General features: G+C 40.7%; 2 protein-coding genes and 1 non-coding gene across 7 annotated transcripts in view; 2 read left to right on the top strand and 1 right to left on the bottom strand.

The window, feature by feature from the left end:
* The window catches only part of RPS3A (ribosomal protein S3A), a 3,700-nt gene extending 662 nt beyond the window's left edge, over positions 1-3,038 (top strand). The window contains exons 2-6 of the mRNA XM_035323865.1: positions 157-260; positions 1,346-1,533; positions 1,712-1,920; positions 2,219-2,328; positions 2,876-3,038. Of these exons, the coding sequence (XP_035179756.1) occupies positions 157-260; positions 1,346-1,533; positions 1,712-1,920; positions 2,219-2,328; positions 2,876-2,997 (733 nt within the window). The 3' untranslated portion in view covers positions 2,998-3,038. The remainder of the gene's footprint in view (positions 1-156; positions 261-1,345; positions 1,534-1,711; positions 1,921-2,218; positions 2,329-2,875) is intronic.
* Positions 2,574-2,644, top strand: LOC118167276. The gene has a single exon (XR_004751073.1). It is a non-coding gene; the product is annotated as a small nucleolar RNA SNORD73 (small nucleolar RNA).
* Positions 3,039-5,861: 2,823 nt separating the features above from the next.
* SH3D19 (SH3 domain containing 19) overlaps positions 5,862-17,520 on the bottom strand; it is a 79,885-nt gene continuing 68,226 nt past the window's right edge. For 4 of the 5 annotated variants that reach the window (XM_035323860.1, XM_035323863.1, XM_035323862.1 and 1 more), the window contains 9 exons: positions 16,776-16,844; positions 15,458-15,530; positions 15,013-15,143; positions 12,518-12,576; positions 11,907-12,094; positions 11,594-11,646; positions 10,901-11,087; positions 9,885-9,982; positions 5,862-8,560 (listed from right to left, as the gene is read on the bottom strand). In XM_035323860.1, the coding sequence (XP_035179751.1) occupies positions 8,444-8,560; positions 9,885-9,982; positions 10,901-11,087; positions 11,594-11,646; positions 11,907-12,094; positions 12,518-12,576; positions 15,013-15,143; positions 15,458-15,530; positions 16,776-16,844 (975 nt within the window). In that variant the 3' untranslated portion in view covers positions 5,862-8,443. The remainder of the gene's footprint in view (positions 8,561-9,884; positions 9,983-10,900; positions 11,088-11,593; positions 11,647-11,906; positions 12,095-12,517; positions 12,577-15,012; positions 15,144-15,457; positions 15,531-16,775; positions 16,845-17,520) is intronic. The other variant, XM_035323861.1, reaches the window with a different exon arrangement.

The following is a 17,520-nucleotide window of genomic DNA, read 5'->3' as shown; positions in this document are numbered from 1 at the left end:
GCTGGGGCTGCGGCTGGGGCTGCCTGAGCGGCCCCTCGGGTGCCTGCGGGGTTTGCGCCTCCTCTTCGCGAGCCGTAAGGGAGAGGAGGTTCTTGCTGCGTCCGGGTTTAATCTGGGGAAAATAGTGAACGCTGCTTCTGCTTTGTTTAAACGAAGGGTGGACCCTTTCTCCAAAAAGGACTGGTACGATGTCAAGGCACCGGCGATGTTTAATATCAGAAACATCGGGAAGACGCTTGTCACCAGGACTCAAGGAACTAGTGAGTACGGGGGCTCTGCGCAGCAGAAGCATGTGCACGATGTGGTAGATGCAAATGAGACTCCATCGAAGAACTGCTGACAAGCAATTTTTGCTTGTAACCATTATGAACTTGGAACTAAAAAAAAACACCACGGGGTGGGGGAGTTGATGTAATACAGCCCTTGTTTCTATACGAGTACCAAACTGTGGATGTGGTACAGAAAGACGAGGGTGAAGTTTCTGATGGGCTGCTGCTGTGACCGGATGAATCTGAGGAAAGTTGAGAGCGAATCCTTCTGAATGTCAGAAGGGGAGATGTGGAGACGGTGTTGCACGGGACCCTGTTTGAAACAGGGTCATAGGAGGGGCTGGAATTCAAAGCCTTTAGATAAGAGATCTCTGTTGAGAGCTGGCGTTACAAATTTAGCAGCAGCTTATGTAGAATGGGTAAAGTTTCTTTTGTTTTATTTCTAATCTGGTCTACACACCTGAGGAATAGGGAGCCTCTGTTAGGAATGCAGAAATGTCTGGATAGAAATAACTATTTTTGGAAGGTTGGCTGTGTAGAATGGCTAAAGAGTTACTTTGTGCTCTTCTGCTTGCACTGGTGGTTATGAAGGTAATCGTTACGTTGAGCTGTGTAATGTGAAACTAGTAAAATAAGGGTTATTGTAAACCAAGGATGAGCCTGCTGATGTTAAAATGGTTAATTGTTAGAGGCAGAGGTGTGAAACAACCTGACTCTGCTCAATACCTATTACTGATCTATCTCATAGGTACAGGTGGCTTTTTGTTTCATTATTGTATTTTAAAATACTTTTTAGCTCCTCCCACTTAAAAAAAAACAAAAGCGCACACATGCTGGAACTTACAGTATACTGGTCGGTGTTTGTGTTCAGCATCTGGTGTAACTTACTTAAAAATTCCTCAGTTTAACGAATGATGGTTGAGTTGATTTGCTGTTATTCAAGATGCATTTAAACTTCCAAGCAATGAAGGTAGCGGCATTACCTGCTACTAGAAAAAATAAGATGGAAGTTGAGTGATTTGAACGATACTTCTCTAACATTAATAAAAGGTGTATTGTTTTGTTTCCTAATACAGAAATTGCCTCTGATGGATTGAAGGGTCGTGTATTTGAAGTGAGTCTGGCTGATCTGCAGAACGATGAGGTCGCCTTCCGTAAATTTAAACTGATAACTGAGGACGTGCAGGGCAAAAATTGTCTGACCAACTTCCATGGAATGGACCTCACCCGGGATAAAATGTGTTCCATGGTGAAAAAATGGCAGGTGCGTGAAGAACGAGCTCTGTGTGGTTGCTGTCCTCTTTAGGAAGAGGAGGTAGCTACCGGTGGGTTTTAAAGCTGTCTTTAAAATGGTATCAGCGGGCATAAATGAACCTGGTGGGTATGTTCAAGAAACCTGTTGGGGTGATGGGGCTTGACTTTTTTTTTCTTCTTCTCTCCAGACAATGATCGAAGCCCATGTTGACGTCAAAACTACCGATGGTTACCTACTGCGCCTCTTCTGCGTGGGCTTTACGAAGAAGCGCAATAACCAAATCCGCAAGACCTCTTATGCCCAGCACCAGCAGGTCCGGCAGATTCGCAAGAAGATGATGGAAATCATGACCCGGGAGGTCCAAACCAATGACCTGAAGGAAGTTGTCAACAAGCTGTAAGCTCTGATGGTTTTTCTCCCTTGCCTACAGTACAGATCGTTGTTCGTTAGTTAGGTTGCAGGCTTGGTCTCTGAATGGCCGTACTTGCTCTATATTCCTGCTGATGTTGCAAGGAAGATAACATCTTGTAATCTAAGCACGCTTACCCAAATTGCCGGAGAGTGAAGGTAGTATAGATGCAAACTCCTGTTGAATGTTACATATTCTTATAAATTATTTCTTGTGCATGTTGCTGATGAGGAAGCAGGCACGGTTTTCGTATTGTATCACTGCTCTGCTCTCTTGACTTGTCAGGATCCCAGACAGCATTGGCAAAGACATAGAGAAGGCGTGCCAGTCCATCTACCCGCTTCACGATGTCTATGTCCGCAAAGTCAAGATGCTGAAGAAGCCCAAGTTTGAATGTAAGTCAGTTACTGCTCACATCCCAAGTTTTAAGAGGGGGAGGAGGGAAGACACATGAATATGCATTTGCTTTGGGGAAAAAGATATTAAAGCAGTATCAAAGATTATGTAGGTGTAGTAGTGAAGGCTTGCCCTTCTAGTCAGACGTCTAGCTTTCAGGCCTGGAAGCCAAGCGGTGGTTATTCAGTTTGGAGCTTTTGGGAGTTCTTGCCTGAAAGTGGATGCTTAAAGGCTTTGGCTTGGGAATGAATGATGACAAAGTGTTTCGGTCCCAGATGACACGGGATGATTTTAATTTCCCCATTTTCTGACATTCCCATGAAATGTAGGTTCTTAGAACTGCAAGAACGTACATAACTGTGCCTTACTCCATGGCTGGCTTCTATTTTATGTCTGACTGTCAGTTAATTCAGCATCATCTCCTTGCACGCACTTGCTGGAATGGAGTTGATCCTATGTTAAATGTTGTGGTGGTTTAATTTTGGTAACTTCAAACTGCTTTAAATACAGGTGTATCTCACTGTTGACAATCCCTCTTCTTTGTAGTGGGCAAGCTGATGGAACTGCATGGTGAAGGCGGTGGTGCTGGAAAGCCCTCTGGGGATGAGGCAGGCGCTAAAGTAGAACGAGCTGATGGATATGAGCCGCCTGTGCAAGAGTCCGTCTAAAACTACAAATTGACCAAAAATAAAAGTTTTATTATACGGAATAAGTGTTTGGTTGCCTGTATTGCTGCTAGACAATATTGGTACTGGACGCGGATTGGTTTTTTAATGAGGTAAACGTCTGCCTTGGTTTAAAAAGGATGAAGTGATTGGAGATCCGTTTTTCAAGACTGTTGTTGCAAGATAGGTGGAAGAAGGTGGTTTGTCCTTTTTGAAAGGTGCTATTTGAAAATACAATGCTAGTGTTTCTGCGTTTCTTTTTTTCCCAGTAATTTTGGTCCTCACAAAAGAAGTTCTTGTGGATGTGTCCAGAAGTATTAACTTCTGTTGGTGTAACTTTTGTTTCAGAATATTGTATTATAAGGGAGTCCTCTGGGTTTACTGGTCAACTTGAGGATTATGTATTTGTTTAAACTTCTTGGTGATAATTTATTTGACATGATCTCTCATGGGATAGATCACTTTTCTGATACTGAAAGTGTTAATCTTTTTAAATGAAAGTTGACACTTCAATTATGGAAGCAGTGTTAGAGCTGTAAGCAGTGTAGTACATGGAAAATATGCTTGAGAGTAGGGTTGCGTGTAGTTTACCTTCAGTCAGAGCTGAGGTTACTAATCATATTTGAGAAACCTGTGGAACTTGGGGACAGAGGTATTTCTACTGTAAAAAGGCAATGGTCTATTTTTTTAAAATAAAGCACTTAAATTACTCAGCAGATCATTTAAGAGTACTTGCACTGACTTTTGTATTCGTGAAATGCAGGTGAGTGCTGAAGTTTGATACTCTCACAAGTCCTATCAAGCTTGTGATAGGAAGAATTAGGCCTTCTGTTTCCTGTCTTCTGTTTAAAAGTATGTGAATGTGGCACTTGGGATGTTTTATTCCGAGGCACATGGCTTTAAACAAGGCAGGATTTTTTACAAGTGGTAGAACACCTTAGGTTGCCATTAGAAAGCTTTCAGTAAACAGACTTGCTGATTCACAGTCTTACGGCTTTGAAGGACTGGTGTGATTCAGTGTCTTGATCATGTGGGGTTTCCTGCTTAGGTCTAAGATGCACTTGTCAGGGATTAAGTGCTGTAAATGCTGTTGCAGGAAGGCTCCCAGCCCAGAACTGGGTAGGCAGTAAACAAAGACAGGATCTGAGTGGATTTTTGTTTTCCTTACTATGGAGCTCGTGTAGACTGCTGCAGAGGTGCCCAGTTACAGCCAGTGAGTAAGCACAAGAAAATGCTTTTTAGCTTTATCCTGAAGATTATGAAAGAAAGTTGAAATAGTTTCCTTGGACTCAAAGGTAGGTGCTGGAGAAACTTGGATTGTATTTGATTCTTCAAAGCTTAATGGGCATACATATCTTTTGTTGAAAGGGATGTGATAGCGTGTTCACTTCTGCCTCCCGTTCCTCTGTTCCTACTCCTGTGAGTTGCCAGCTGTCCACCATGCCAAATAACTGGCATTTCCACCTGTAGATTTATAAAGCGGGGAACTCAGGTCTGAGGAATTTTACTAATAATTTAAATAAAGGAGTGTGGCATCTGCAATATTTGTATTTTAATACACAAAAAATGACTAGAGGGATTACAGTCTATGACTTAATACTTGGGTGACTTACCTGTCTTGGTTGGCCAATACAGGCATACTTGTTCTTTTTCCAGTACTGTAGCAGAAGGGTAGTGACTACTCAAAACTGACACTGAAACAGGACAAAGGGTGATGTTGCTTATGATCTTTCCTCTGTTTTGCCTTCTGTACTGTTGAAGATAGACCTTAAAATAGTGTTTAGTGTCAGCTGAGGTTTGTAAGGTTTGGTGTAGTGCTTCAGGAGGCAGGTGTCATTCTCTGAGAGTCCTAGGTAGTGATTCACAGTGTGAAGCCGAAAATTGGAACCAATTTAACCTCTCCAGCAAAACTAAAAACTTTTTACTGGAGTGAAAAAGAAACCCTGATTCAGAGTAGATATTGCAAGGCTGAAAATCCTTGAACTTACAATTGCTTTAGTGTAGACATGTACATGTGTATGCATATATTCAAGCCCTGCATTAGGGTAAGATCTGTCAGAGCTTTCCAGTAATGAAAGTGTGTTTGTATTTCCTCTGCTTAGCAGTAATTCCACTGCACAAATCCTCAGGGACTGAACTGGCCACCTGTACTCACCTGTAATAGGAGAGTTAGGAAGCCTAGATAGTGCTTCTGCTTGTGAAAAACACCTTTTATCATGTTACATCCTCCTTTAGCTGTTGCAGGAGGACTACTTTTTAAGAGCATCTTAGGAAAGAACAAAAACTTGCTTTTTCAATTTTTCAGAAAACTTTTTTTTGTAGCATTAACATATAGGGTCTCTGGGTAAATGTATGCTTTGAAATAACTTTATATGTAGAAAAGCAAGCAGAAAGGGAACTCGTGTGCATCTAGTGTATCTCTGTACAAAAAGTCAGCTGAAAACTCCTGGTGTACGAATAGCAGCGATCAGCAGAGCATACCAAGGCTACACAACTAATTGCTGATCAGCGTGGAGGCTCAGCCTCTGTCATTGTCACAAGAGGTCTTGTCACAGAGCATCGCCATCTTGTGTGACAGATACCCTGCGAGGCTGGTTGGTTGCCGCAGGTAGCAGCCGCGTCACATGTTCTGCAGGTGAGAAGTGGGAAATGCACCTGAGTCCAAAGGCTTGACTAGACTGGAACAGCCCTTGGGATTCTCTGACGGCCTTGAACTGCTCCTGTAGGTGTACAATATTGTCGCTTTTATTGTTATTTTTTGCTCCTGGCTGGGTTAAATGTACAAGCAGAGTAGCATCTATAAAACTGTCACATCAAGTGGAGAGTCAGCTCTGTACAATGTAAGATGATAAAAATGCAGTCGTGACTTAATTATAAAAATTTATTGGTTAAATACATTTTTAATTTACAGAGGTACCATAACAAACTTACCAGACTTAACAAGATTTATTTACCACATGGTTAATTGTATACAGAACAGTCTCCTTCCTGAAGATAGTTCCAGAGGGTGGGGCAAACAAGAAAAGCCTTGTTTATCATTTTCTATTACACTAACATATGGGGCTCTGGCAGAATTCCAAGGTTACAGCTGAAATTTGCTACTATATTGCAGGTAAGATGTGTGCTCAACCACATTCGTGCTTTTCTGCAAATTATGTACTGTACACCTTGGGAATTGTATTATCTGTATGCAGTTTCACGGTGATAGTAGGCATCAAGTCTTAAGAAAATCCCTTCCTGTAAAGCCAACCATCTTTCTCTGACTTTTAATAGCTTGTGTCTGCAGGAATGTAAACAGCCTTTAGATGGCACTCCTTGCACTGCATGTAAGGCTTTGCTGCTCTTCCTTTCCTGCGTGACCAGGAGATGATGAAAGAAGAGCAGTCTTACCTACCGGGAGGCACTGACTTTAAACAGAAAAACAACTGGTCAATAGCACAGTTATAGAAACGAAGGTGAGGAAATTGAAAAAATATTAAAAAAAAAAAATCTGTTCTAACTTGAGACTTGTATCAAAAGCTTAGAAAACTGCCAGACAAACAGTAAGCAAGCAAGCATCATCCGCTTTAGCCTCATCCACCATCACAAAGATTACGTTTTCTGAGGATCACTATTGTGATTGTTGGGGTGGCTTTGTTGCTGTTCTCCTTGTGCTCTGCTTGCAAGAGCTTCAGGAGTTGTCTTAGCATAGGCCCTGGTGCAAGAAGCCTGTTTAATAGGGTCGTCCACTGAAAGTTCATGGTTGAAAAGTCAGCAGTCTCTCTTAGGTATTCATTTCATCGGAGTCCTCTGGAAAGAAAAAAGGGCTGCTTTATCAGAATAATCAAGAACGTTTAGCACCTCCTGGCAGGAGAACTTAGAGAGTGGGATGAGTTGCTCTCAGAGGTGGACTTACATCGAAGTTGAATTCCACAGACCAGGATAGGCTTATTGGGATGTCAAAACTGAATAATAGATGTAGAAACAGTCGTGTTTCCGTTCTTCTGGAACAGTGCATGATTTACATTTATTTTTATAATGTTAATCCCTTTAATGAAAGTAAAAATTAAATGAAAGTAAAAAGCTTTAGTTCTCAGCTCACTAAAGCTTTGTGATCTTCATTCTCCAACTGTATGATGGCGACAAGTTTAAATACACAGCACTTCACATTTGGAGGAGAGCTGCCCTCACCGGCTGGCTTCAACACTTTATTTTTCCTGTTCCAGGCAGAGGTTAGTTCCTTATCAAGGTGCGTTTAACTACTTTGTCAGAAGGCAAGTGTCACAAAAAGGAATTTACTGCCAGAAGGCTCAGCTCCCATAGTCACGTCTGTCTCAGTTTCTGTTGTTCAAGTCGCACCGCTGCTTTTTACTAAATGATTTTGTTCAAGCTTCTTGATGTACCAGTTTGCCAGACGTTTTTTCCTTAAGGCCTCGACAGACCATTTATAATGATGCTCAGTATAGCTGGTACGTGGTAACAAACTGAAAACTAATCCCACGTCTGCTGAAAGCTAAAACCAAGGCTGTATAATATTCTTCATGTTAAGGAGAGGAATAGTGTTACTGAAGTATGTTCCAGTGCTTGAGTGACAAATGAAATGCAGACTGAGTGAAGACTGGCTTTCCACTTAGATGAAAGGGGTGGAGGGACAAATAGTTGAAATAGTGCAGCTACTGCACCAGGGGAGCTGAGAAAGCCAAGTAAATGCTGTCCATCACAGCTAATTGCTGCTGGGACAGAATGGCAGGGTGGTGCTTGAAGAACAGGGTAGTTCAGCAACTAAAGCTCTATCTGGGAAAGATTTAGAGTAAGGGAGAAAAGGTTGAGTACAGTTTATACCAATTTGAATACTATTAGTCAAGAGGCAAAATACTTGTGTTTTCTGATCTTCCCAGATGAGCAGCTTAGGCTAAGAATAGGAGAATAGTACACAGATTTGCTTGAGCTTTCCTTTTTACCAGTTCTAGATCTGATATTTTTCTACTATAAGTTACCTTTCTTGTCCTCTAAGTCATAAAAACAAGTGGATTCTACTGCTAATGTGGAAGTCAAGCAGTAAAGAAACCTGAATATCAAGCTTTATCTACATATTGAGTGCTGTAGTTATATATTAAAAACAACTCTTTAATCAGTTTTAAAAGAAGCCCATGGAAGCTTACTTTATGCAGACTTTGTGCATGACAAATGTAATACCAGATAGTAAACATACCAAAATGGTGCTGCACCACAGCATTTCCCTAGCTGGAAACCACTAAAAATCGTGCTTGTATTTGCTCTCAGAGCATTCACGAAGCATGGCTAAACACACAGTCACAAAAGACTAAAATTGTCTCAGTTGAAGATACTCGTATGACTGTCTAGAAAAGTAGTGCAAAACATTGATAGTCAAAATACGTCAATGTCTTTGTGCCTTCAGGCTAGAAAACATTCTCTCCCACATATAGGGAGTACAAAGACAGGCAACACTTCATGGTGTTCTTAAAATCTGAACAAAGTTCTTGGGAAATATCCCAGATTTTCCTTGCAGCTCTCCACTCATCCAGTCCTCGTCTATGGATTCCAGCTCTGTTATGATATCACCTGCCTGTAAGAGAAGGAGTAACATGAGCCAGGACAGCTTACCAGGTAATAGTAATGCATGCATAGTTCACGTTATTCAGAAGCAGTTAATATCAAGCCAAAAGGTAGTAGGAGATGGCCTCTCTTCTCCTCTTACATTTCTTTGAAACTATGTTTGCTGAACTTTCTCTGAGGGTAAATACTTGTCACGTGTTGAAAAATCACCACTTCCTGGAAGGAAAAAGCAGCGCTGCTGGAAAACTTCCTGTGCTGCTGCAGGTCTAAAGGTTGGTAGGTATGCCAGAGAGATGGCCTACAGGCTGCTGCCCCATTCATTATTTGTGTGTGCTCCTGCTCTGTGAGGAGGGTTTATTTTCTTCAAACATTTTTCTTTCAGTTCAGTCCCAGTGATTCCCAGCACTTGGAAGCTTTCCTCTTTCCTTTGGAAACTTCCCAAAAGGGATGCAATCATCAAAGTGGCTCAGCGTGGCCTTTAAAATAAACTCCATCTTCTGCGTTTGATCCTTGTTCCTATCTTCATCATCCTGCCCTACGTCCAAAGTATTGTCGTAACTCTAGCCTTTCTGCCAGTACCTCAGTTCCCTTCTGCTTTAAAGACTCATCTGTCCTTTCAGTACGGCAAGCTGTTAATGCAAAAACTAATTACTTTGCCAGCTTTAGAAAAAGAAAAGAATGTGTTCCAACTGATAAATGCAATTTTGGACCTGCTGTGAAAGTCTGTTGTTTCTTGGAAACTTGCTTTTGAGGACAGTTACCTAAATATCATGGGTTTTAATCTATGAGGGCATGCTGTTTCATGTTCATGCTTTTTCATATCATCTGGGCTTACAGCAAGTATTTCATTTTCCTCTTGCTCCCATGGCAACTATGTATTGTGCTGCCAAACTTTTAGATTTTGCTGTACTAGGTGTCCCCTACAGACATCACTGCTCTAACACTAGCATTCTTACTATTATCACATCATCTTCTTTCCATGTTTCCAGTCAAAAATAGTCTCCCTTGGCCTTAACAAATGATGAAGAACCAAATATACCACAAAATAAGGTGGTATTGCCATATTTGCTGGATTAGATAATTCAGAGGAAGACTTCAATTCCTGACCTCTTCTCAGTGTTGTCTTCTGTGAATATTTTGCCAGTATGAAACAAGTTGTGGTAATGACAAAAATTTTTCTGAGCAGATCTTTATCAAATGTGTTAATAGCCTTTTCCTGGAGTTTTGTTCTTTCCTGTTCCAAGCCTATTTTCACTGTGGATAAATCCTATTTCTAGCATTTTTTATGACCATAAAATCTTCTGAAAAATTGGGCTAACAGAAGAGGCACTTACCTTGAAGGAAAGCTCATCTTCATTTTCGCCATGAAAATCATAAAGAGCTTTGGCTTTTCTTTTCTTCCCTCCTAGAGACTGTGACATCTCTGCTCTGGCTGCAGAACATGGAGAAGACGGGTTATTTGGATTCAAGTCAAATATATCGTTGTTTCCAGTGAAAGTTCCTGCTATTTTTTTTTCCCTACAAGTGTGCTGCCGGATAGGATGCCCAACTACTGATACTTAGCAAATTTTGTTGTTCCTCCTGGAATAAAAATCTCTACTGCCACTAGTTCATCTTACAGTACCGTGTTCTTGTGGTTCTGCTTCTAAAAGGACTAAAAGTAAAATCCATTTCTCAAACTCTGCAGTGTAGATACTTAATGCAAGTTGTCTTTTCTGCTTTGCAGTGGGAGATGCAGTGGTGTTGTGTAACTGCACTCACTGTGCGCTACTGGTCAGACAGGTGGTATTTATTTGCTGTCAGGTTTAACTCATGGGTTTAGTTGCCAACTATGAGGGGAAAAAAAGTGATTCTTTTGTGTTCCTCTGTTAAGGTTTTGACTGTATTAGTTTTAGGATTAAATAAACTTCAGGAGAGCATGCAGAGGTCATTTCTTGCTTCCCTAAGAGAATTACAATAGTTATGTGCCAAGACTGAGCGCTTGTAGTTACTTACAACTATGCCAAATCTTTGGTTGTACTGCAGCATTTCCCTTCAGGTGTGGGAGAAGCTGCCTCCCTTTTTCCACACCTGAATTCCTGGTAACGACAGATAAATAGCCCTATTCTACCTGCACCTAAACTGTACTTTCAACCATTTCAGAATCTGCATTGCTTCCCAGATTATTTATAAACTAGAGCAATATATTGCCATTATTTCAGATGGTGGTTCAACACTTAGTTTAGCTTTAGGATGTTAAAGATTGAGTGGCGTATGCTTCTTAAGGCAATGGAATAGCTGGGTTCTCCCAGAAATTGGTTGTGACTATCAGAACCTAGGGAATAATGAGTTGTCATCTAGAGCACTGTACCTGAGCAGACTTGAACAAACACCGCTGGGAAAATCCCTTCCTTGTCATTCAGTCTTCCTCTGTACCACTCTGAATCTACTTGTTCCAGTATCTGGATGTAGTCTCCCTTTCTAAAGGATAAATCGTCTTTGGTTTCTGCTGTGAAATCATGAAGTGCTTCACACCACTCCACTGAGTGTCTGTTGTTCTATTCAAGTGAAAAGAAATGCATTAATTTCAGAAGCAGTAGTAGAGGCAACAGCACTAAGCTGCTGAACGCTGGCATACAAGATGTGGGTATCCAGACCTTCTCTCATACAATGCTGTTCCTGAAGGTGTAGGCTAGAACAGCATATCAGCGATAACTGCATCATCTAAGCTTACAGGCGTTCCTTTTTATCATTGGTGGCAGAGGCTAGCATTAGTACATTCAAAATTAGCCCACTGCAACACTACTCAAAACAGAACTAACAAGAATTTGTTTAAGCACAAAGGATAAAAAACTTGCATATGTTAACTTGTCAAAAGCTACAAAGTCAATTTAGAGCAACTGTCATATTTCCAGATGTGACCGTGCATCATTATGTGCTGTGGGAGTTGTACCACATTCGCAGTTTAAAGTTGTGCAGCTAATCTGGCATTGTAATAGAAACTCTATGTAAATCTATGAAAACTCTATGTAAATTCTGGCTTCCACCTATGAAGCTGTATTACCTGAGGAAGGGAAGAAGAAACCTCCACCTTGTTCTTCGGTGCGGCTCCTATACCTACGTAGCAAAGGACAGTTTAGAATAGCAGCAATGATTACCCAAAATGTCCTAATGAGAGCAGATTTAGACATTCAAAATGATTATTGAGAATAACTTCTTAAGAAGTCCTAGTATTTCTTTTGATTGTTCTCATCTCCCTTTCCACCTCTTTCCCCCATGCATTGTCCTTTTGGACTTGACCCTCTATACTTTTACACCGCCTACGTGTGTACAGTACAAAGCCATGTTCTTGAAGAGTTTTGCTAACATAGTCATACCTGTTCCAGGCAGATCTTCAATTACTTCCACAAAGTTCAAGGGGAAAATTCCAGACACGCCTCTAAGCTCTCCTTTGGCCCACTCTTCATTTACATATTCTTTAAGGATAATAGTTTCACCTTCTGAAAAACTGAGTTCGTCTCTGTGATCTCCAATATACTCAAATCGTGCTATGCATCTTGGCCCCCTGCACAAACAAGAAAGGAACTTACTTTGTATATTTACTATATACACTCCTTTCACACTGGTTCCTACCTCTGCCTGAACGTGCTTTATTGCTGCAACAAACGGTTACGAAAGCCAACAAACCACCGTTTAGTTAAGACAAGTTGTTCAAGGGGGCTCTATCTACATAAATGCTTGTTATGAAGCAATATACCGGTTTTTGAACACATGAAGTAAGTTTTTAATCTTTTTTACCTGAATATGAACATTAGTAAAATGTCATAAACTTTTATTCTTGAGAACTTAATTTGTAGAATAGCTGTATAATAGGTGTAGAAACTGCTAACTATATTAATCTCATCACAGTTAACAGCTGCTTCAAAGGTATCTTTTTTTTTACTTACTAGTAAATCAAGATAAGAAAGAAAGTATTTATTTGACTCACTTAATAGATGGTGACGAGCAGGGTGTTTTTTTCCTTTTGCTTTCTTCTGGAACATCAATCTAATAAGACAGCAAAATCAGTAAAAATCTTCCATTTTAAGCTTATGGCAACACAACTACCATAAACTTTCAACTTGTTAAAATCACCTGTTTTTTTAAATAAAGCATAGATCCTGTTATGGGCTCTGTGTGATGCTATATAATCGCTGATATTTTACCATATCAATGTCAATTTTAGTTTTGTATGTCTGATTTCTCATTTTCCAATCTTAAACAAACAAGGAGCACTACTTAATGTTTTTTGTTATTAGCCTTTTTTAATATTCCTACCTTCAGCATGGCTGATTGCCAGAAAATGAGACTAGGTGGTACTTCGGGTTGTTGCATTTAGCTCCAACCTTTCACTTGATAATCCCTCTACTAGCACAACGTATCACAATAGACAAGATTAGTGTTTACACATATTTTTCTGGGCTTTGATAGCCAGCTGTACTCAAAACAAAAGCACATCATAAATCTCACTTCAGCCTGCATGTAGGGGCAGCATCTAAAGAAAGGTTAGTTTAGAGAAAACAAACTAATTGTTTTAACTCAGGTGTAGATAACTACTATGTGCTAACTAAAGGAATGGGAGAAATATAATTTAGAAAATCAGCACGTGGTATGTATCAGTCCTTTACCATAAGAAGACTAGCTGTATTTTTGGTATGATATGAAGGGAGCTTTAGTATGACACTGCAAGCCTAGGGAACCTGCTAGGGAGCCTGGCTAGGAGCTTTGGGTCTCGGCTCACTATTACATAAGCCAGTTCCCACACACACCAATACAAATGCTTCATTGCTGCTATGAAGTTCTGGAAGAAACCATGCTGACTTTTAGGACAAATAATCTTTGCAGTACTCTTGCTAGAGAAGCTCATAGCTGTGGAGCTCTGAAAGGCCCATGGGAAGCAATAACTTCCAATGGGAAGCAATTACTGTTCGGTGTCCAGACACCAAGCTAGTATGCAGCTCCATATTGTAAAACACAGTATAGTGTACTGATGGAAGCCTTGGGTCAAGACCTATGCTGACATGAATGCATAGGAGAATTCACTCGGTGCATTAGCCATATTTACTGTCCTTTTTTCTTTTCTTTTTTTTTTCCTCAAAGGATATTTTTGCAAACAAAGGGGTAACTAGCTATTAAAACTCAAAAAGGTGTTTGAAAAGCTTCTTCCCTAGCTTCTATCAAGTGTTATTTCTCTGTGCCAATGATGAATTTGACTTCAAATCTTCATTCCACTACTTTAACATAAAATCCTTTCCTTATCAGCCATCAGTTGTAAAAAGAACATTGATAATTTCAACTGTTGGTTCGTGTAGAGGCTCAACGTAGCTAACAAATCTTTCCTGGGAAAGCAAATTGAGCATTGTTCCATGAATAGACCCCAGGTCTATTTTTAATTCTTCAGCACTTCCCAAATTTTAAAGTTCTTTTCCAGTAACAAACACCGTTACAAACCAAACAGACACCCTCTGTAACACACTGTGATGGTTACCAAACACTTGGTATTTTTCCATGAAGCAGCAGTTCTCATCTCTTTCTGTCAGCTGCCTCCGCTCAGCACAGACTTTTAATGTCTTTAATGCCCAGCTGTACACCTTCACTGCACCCTGGTGCCAGTTCAGCATTCGTGCATGCCCATCTGGCTGGGGTGGACAGCCCGATGTCCCTTTCTATTGGCACAAAATGGACTTAAATCTCTAAGTCAAGCTTACAATAGATCTGACTCAGTTTTTGAGGCAGTGAACTATATTGTATCTCTTTTAAACATGAGCCGCTCAATCCATTTCTGTTGGGCTCCAAAACAACACCCGTCTCTTGCCCACAGTTTAATGGCAAGTGTCACATTCAGTAACAGGATTGCTTTAAGCTCCTCATTTGCAATAGCACAATCTCCTTGCAACGTGCCAGCACACCCATTTGTGTTGCCACTTAGGGGAACGGATCCAGATGGAAAAAAAAAATCTAGGAAGGAATAAAAATGTTTTATTGGGCTCAGCTGCTGCCCTGACCCTATACTGCCCTACATGGCTGCAAAAGCGGTGATTCCAGCACAGTTCAAGGGGACAAGAATACCAGAGAAGCTGACATGGAAGCACAAAGCAATCATCTTACTGCGTGTTGATTTTTACATGCTGCTGTGGAAAATAATCTGCTCTGTAGACCCAGAGAAACTACCCAGGTTAACAAAGAGAATCTGGTAAGGGCCATAATTTTCTCACTTGGCTTGAAATTAACAGAAAAATAATCCCCATAACACAAGTTGGTTCTGCCAAATCAAGCGTCTTCCTAATGCCATGCAAACAAGTTGGTCTGTCTTCTGTGCTGCCAGAGGGAAAAGAGATTATCTAAATACTGAATGGAATTAAACACACAGGAGCTGCAGTAACATAGAACAAGAAAACCAACACATTTGGATTGTGTGTAGTAATGTATACAAAGCCTACGTACAACTACTTTCACAAAGCTGGCGGGAAATATCCCTGTGCGATTCCCACATTTTCCTCTGTACCACTCAGCATCAATTTTCTCCAAAAGACAAACTGTATCTCCAGAACGAAGGTCCAAGTCATCAGCATGCTCTGCAAGACAGCATCATTCCAGTTAATGGTAGTTGTCACACTTGCTGATTTTCTTTTAGTAAAACCTTCTTAATATAAATACTACGGACAAGAGGAGAATGAGTTTTCGTAAAACCTTAATTATACTTGCTAAACAAATTAGCTTTAACTACAAGACTGGCCCAACTATAGCTAAAGCCATGGATTTGAACGACTCTACATGCAGAACTCGCATGCTGAGCTTCCTGGTTATTTTTAAGATCCAAGTCCTAAGAAAATCCCCATTTGAAAGTCTTGGAGAAAAACAAACTTCCAAAATATTCACATGTACTTACCTGCAGAAAAATCATGCAGGACTACAGCATGAGGTGCGCTTGTGTCAGCAACTTTTGGAGGGTTGTTTGAATCCTGACAACAACAAATAAATCCAAGTAGTTTATAAATCATGGAAGATACTAACACCGATTCTCTGTCACGTACTCAGAGTCATTTTCTGACTTTGGACACAACATTGTTATGGATCAGAGAATCGACAATGAAGGCAAAAGTACGTACTGGTCACTGGTCTGTATTCTGTATGCCTTTGGCCAGCGTAAACCAGAAGGCATTTCACCAAAATCTACTTCTGATCCAGCAAAAGGAAAGGGAGGGCGTGTAACTTCTCCCAGTATAGACAAAGCCTCAGATAGCTCTGTGGGTCAGAAGGCTGGAGCACTGATATCAACTCTTTGCAAAAGGCTGTGGCCAAACTTGCTGCTGCTTGGTACTGCTTGTCGCCAGTTACTGCTCCTTGCTCAGCCCCAGCACACCCAGCGGGGGCAGCACATCTGCCACCTGCCCAGTATTTCAGAGGGCAGTCAGCCACCAGCAAGCATGCAGGAAGATAATAGGAGAAATTACAAATTTGTTGTGGGATGTTTATCAAGGGAAATTATAGTCAAAATGCTGAGCCTTCATCTCTAGCCCACCCCCTGGACATTTTTAGACTGTACTGCCCTCAATCACTGTGCCTGAATTGCTTTCAAGCAAAGTAATTCATTGTGGGGAAAAAAAAAAAAAAAAAAAAGCCCAACATGGACAAAGGTAAGGACAGAGTGACAGAGTAACATGAATTACAGCAGATAACAACAGATTGCAGAGAAACCTATTTCAGCCATGTAGGTTTTTGCTTATCAAAAAGGCTGCTCAGAGCTATCAGTTACACCAGCTGTTTGATAGTAATATAAAATACTAAAACAGGTTAAGTTCTGTATAAGCACAGAGCAAGCAAAATTCTTTGAAGTCCCTAAGTCAATTCACTGACACATCACGTATAGCACTTTGTAAAACTGAGCGCTCATCTTTTGTCCACTTTTCAGATTCTCAGCCAAGGGAGTGATTACCTTCATGGGAGACAGAGGAACTTTACCAGTTTCCTCTGCCTTCTGGCACTCCAAGTAATTACTGTTGCTCTGCTCCATAAGCAGAATGTCCTGATGCTAGGAGGCAAATCACCATTACTGGGGGTTGTTTTGTTTTTATTAAAGAAACACAAGGATTTAATAACCACTATTGCATTTCTCAGTGTAACCTTTAAAGCCTAAAGCATTTGATACTTTAACATAACTGGAGTCTTACACATTAAACATTTACCAACAGAAGAAAATGTCTTACCTTACAGGATGGTTCCCCATGGTTCCTGGGAAGGCAATCTTCCTTGGCAATTCCATGAGACAAAGGTAGCTTGAATAGAGGCAAATGGGAATAGTTTGTTTCTATTTTAACCACCCAAAGTTTCCACTGCATGTGAAAACAGGCGATGGAAGTATTCTGACCACCTAATACAGGTAACTAATTTAGGAATCTAGCAGGAGATGACAAGCTCCTTTGGAAAGTGTTCAGGTGATGTGAACTGCCATTTTGAGAAACCCAAGTCTTGCCATCAGCTTTAAAATTTTCTTAGCCACCTAACTTTTATTATCCCATATGGCACAACACTCTAATACAGCAACACTCTAATACAGAAACGTATTCAGCTGTTATGGAGGGTTTCTATGTAAGCAGGAGTGGCTGTTCCACAGAGGAAGCAGCATGCTTCCCTTATGTCAGACCTGTTCCTACTATCACTTAGATGCACCTTTCTCTCTCTTACTCCTCTGTTCCACCAAGAACCTAAACACAAGAGTAAGGACCAGAGAGAAGGCAACAGAACGCTTCCAGTCTGTGCTGCATGTTGATGGTGTTGTTCATGCTGTGGTTCTGTGGGCACTTTTTTTTTTTTAATGGCAATAGCACTGGTTCAAGCTATCACCAGTTCGGATCGCTGACCAGTTCTAAGTATCTGGGGAAAGACTCTCTCCTGTAAAATTGATCTGTGTTATCCCGTAACAACACATGCAGTACCAAAAAAAATATTTTT

The sequence above is a fragment of the Oxyura jamaicensis genome, chromosome 4 (genome assembly GCF_011077185.1).
Source record: "Oxyura jamaicensis isolate SHBP4307 breed ruddy duck chromosome 4, BPBGC_Ojam_1.0, whole genome shotgun sequence".
In the NCBI taxonomy this organism is placed as follows: Eukaryota; Metazoa; Chordata; class Aves; order Anseriformes; family Anatidae; genus Oxyura; species Oxyura jamaicensis.
This window is presented reverse-complemented; position numbering and strand designations above follow the sequence as displayed.